At 54.5% G+C, this 2,578-nt stretch overlaps 1 protein-coding gene across 1 annotated transcript; it reads right to left on the reverse strand.

The window, feature by feature from the left end:
- Positions 1 to 710: 710 nt before the first annotated feature.
- Positions 711 to 2,278, reverse strand: LOC140856245 (uncharacterized). Its single transcript, XM_073253375.1, has 2 exons — positions 1,814 to 2,278; positions 711 to 1,718 (listed from the first exon to the last, which is right to left on the reverse strand). Exons 1-2 carry the CDS (start codon positions 1,814 to 1,816, stop codon positions 711 to 713), a joined length of 1,011 nt encoding a protein of 336 aa, XP_073109476.1. The 5' UTR covers positions 1,817 to 2,278.
- Between the last annotated feature and the right edge of the window lie 300 nt (positions 2,279 to 2,578).

A 2,578-nucleotide genomic window follows, 5' to 3' on the forward strand; every position in this document is an offset into this window, starting at 1 on the left:
ACACGGCACGCCAGCTACCGCCGTCGGTGCCGCAGCTTCCTCGGCCGGGTAAGAATATTTCATCAATGTTGCCGCCGGTGCCAATTCTTACATCAATGTTGCCGCCGGTGCCGCCGCTTCCTCGGCCGGGTAAGAATATTTCATCAATGTTGCCGCCTGTGCCGCAGCTTCCTCGGCCGGGTAAGGATCTTTCACCGCTTCCTCGGTCGGGTAAGAATATTTCATCAATGTTGCCGCCTGTGCCGCCGCTTCCTCGGCCGGGTAAGGATCTTTCACCGCTTCCTCGGCCGGGTAAGAATATTTCATCAATGTTGCCGCCTGTGCCGCAGCTTCCTCGGCCGGGTAAGGATCTTTCACCGCTTCCTCGGCCGGGTAAGAATATTTCATCAATGTTGCCGCCTGTGCCGCCGCTTCCTCGGCCGGGTAAGGATCTTTCACCGCTTCCTCGGCCGGGTAAGAATATTTCATCAATGTTGCCGCCTGTGCCGCCGCTTCCTCGGCCGGGTAAGGATCTTTCACCGCTTCCTCGGCCGGGTAAGAATATTTCATCAATGTTGCCGCCTGTGCCGCCGCTTCCTCGGCCGGGTAAGGATCTTTCACCGCTTCCTCGGCCGGGTAAGAATATTTCATCAATGTTGCCGCCTGTGCCGCCGCTTCCTCGGCCGGGTAAGGATCTTTCACCGCTTCCTCGGCCGGGTAAGAATATTTCATCAATGTTGCCGCCTGTGCCGCCGCTTCCTCGCCGGGTAAGGATCTTTCACCGCTTCCTCGGTCGGGTAAGAATATTTCATCAATGTTGCCGCCTGTGCCGCCGCTTCCTCGGCCGGGTAAGGATCTTTCACCGCTTCCTCGGCCGGGTAAGAATATTTCATCAATGTTGCCGCCTGTGCCGCAGCTTCCTCGGCCGGGTAAGGATCTTTCACCGCTTCCTCGGCCGGGTAAGAATATTTCATCAATGTTGCCGCCTGTGCCGCCGCTTCCTCGGCCGGGTAAGGATCTTTCACCGCTTCCTCGGCCGGGTAAGAATATTTCATCAATGTTGCCGCCTGTGCCGCCGCTTCCTCGGCCGGGTAAGGATCTTTCACCGCTTCCTCGGCCGGGTAAGAATATTTCATCAATGTTGCCGCCTGTGCCGCCGCTTCCTCGGCGGGGTAAGGATCTTTCACCGCTTCCTCGGCCGGGTAAGAATATTTCATCAATGTTGCCGCCTGTGCCGCCGCTTCCTCGGCCGGGTAAGGATCTTTCACCGCTTCCTCGGCCGGATAAGAATCTTTCACCGCTTCCTCGGCCGGGTAAGAATATTTCATCAATGTTGCGCCTGTGCTCCTCGCACCAGATGCGTAGATGGCTCCTATATTTCCACGAAGGCTCCCGCCGGCTCTGTAGTTGCCGCCTTCTCTGAGCCCGCGGATGCCGACGACGTTGCTGTCCCTCCCCTCGACGTCTCCGTAGATGCTCCCCACGTTGCCTCCGCCTCCCGCGCCGGATCCATAGATGGCACCAACGTTGCCCCCGCCGTCGTCCAGGGCCGGTCCATGGTTGGCGCCGAGATAGCGGCTTCCTCTAGCACCGGATCTGTAGATGCTGCTGCCGCCTCCCTCGTCCCACTCGTCGATGTCAGGAACTCCGCCACTGTCAGGAACTCCGCCACCGCCGCCGCCGCCGCCGCCGCCGTCGCTGCCGGCTCCAGCGGTAGCCGTGTCGCCTTGCTGGTTCCCCTGCTCGACGAAATAAATATGAGAGGATAAGGAACAGTACACTGATCGAGGACTGGCAGATGGGTATCAATAGGAAGGATGACGGGCTAGCTAACCATTTGCTTTTTTTTCTTTCTCGAGTTGGTGGGAAATTTCCGCCTCCCAAAGGAATCGCTATGAAGTTGCTTGCCGGCTTAGCCTGTTAATTTATCCATGCTTGCTGGTGGGACTACGCGAATCACGCTCTTTAAAGCAAGGGACTGATGCCGAACGCCACTTGCGACAGCGAAGACAAAGCAATAAGATTCAAAGAAAAGCAATGCGATCACGAGTGCCTTCTCTTTTTTCTTTTTTGGTTCGGTGCGCACAAGTTCCCTCTGCCGCCATGCATGATACGACAGGGTTTCTGCAGGTCAGGATAATTGATGCCATAATGCGAGGCAAGTATTGATGGGTCTGAGAATTTTTTTTTTTGCGGGATCGAACGGGGGCCACAAAGCATGTTTGCATGAGATATGATATAATCTAGCGATGATTCCGTTTCATTTTAAATGATTTGGTTTCCACGTCCAGACTGAACCACTGTGAGTTGAGCTAGGTTCAATCGGCATAAAAGAGGAGCCTTGGCGGATGGAGCCGGTTCCAATGCCAACCTCTTCATCTAGACCATCTTTATCTCCACGAACATCAGGTGCTCCGACTTTATATTCACCAGCAAGATGTTCGAGGGAATAATTTGTCAGAGAAGTCCCCCTTTTCGAATCTGTCCTTCAAATACAAGAAGCGAACTTTCTTGTAAATCATTCCAACTTACGTTCAATGCAACTTGAGTTGCTGTACAACATCAACTACAATGCTCTAAATAGTCTCTAAATGAAAAC

The sequence above is a fragment of the Elaeis guineensis genome, chromosome 3 (assembly GCF_000442705.2).
Source record: "Elaeis guineensis isolate ETL-2024a chromosome 3, EG11, whole genome shotgun sequence".
NCBI classification, from domain to species: domain Eukaryota; kingdom Viridiplantae; phylum Streptophyta; class Magnoliopsida; order Arecales; family Arecaceae; genus Elaeis; species Elaeis guineensis.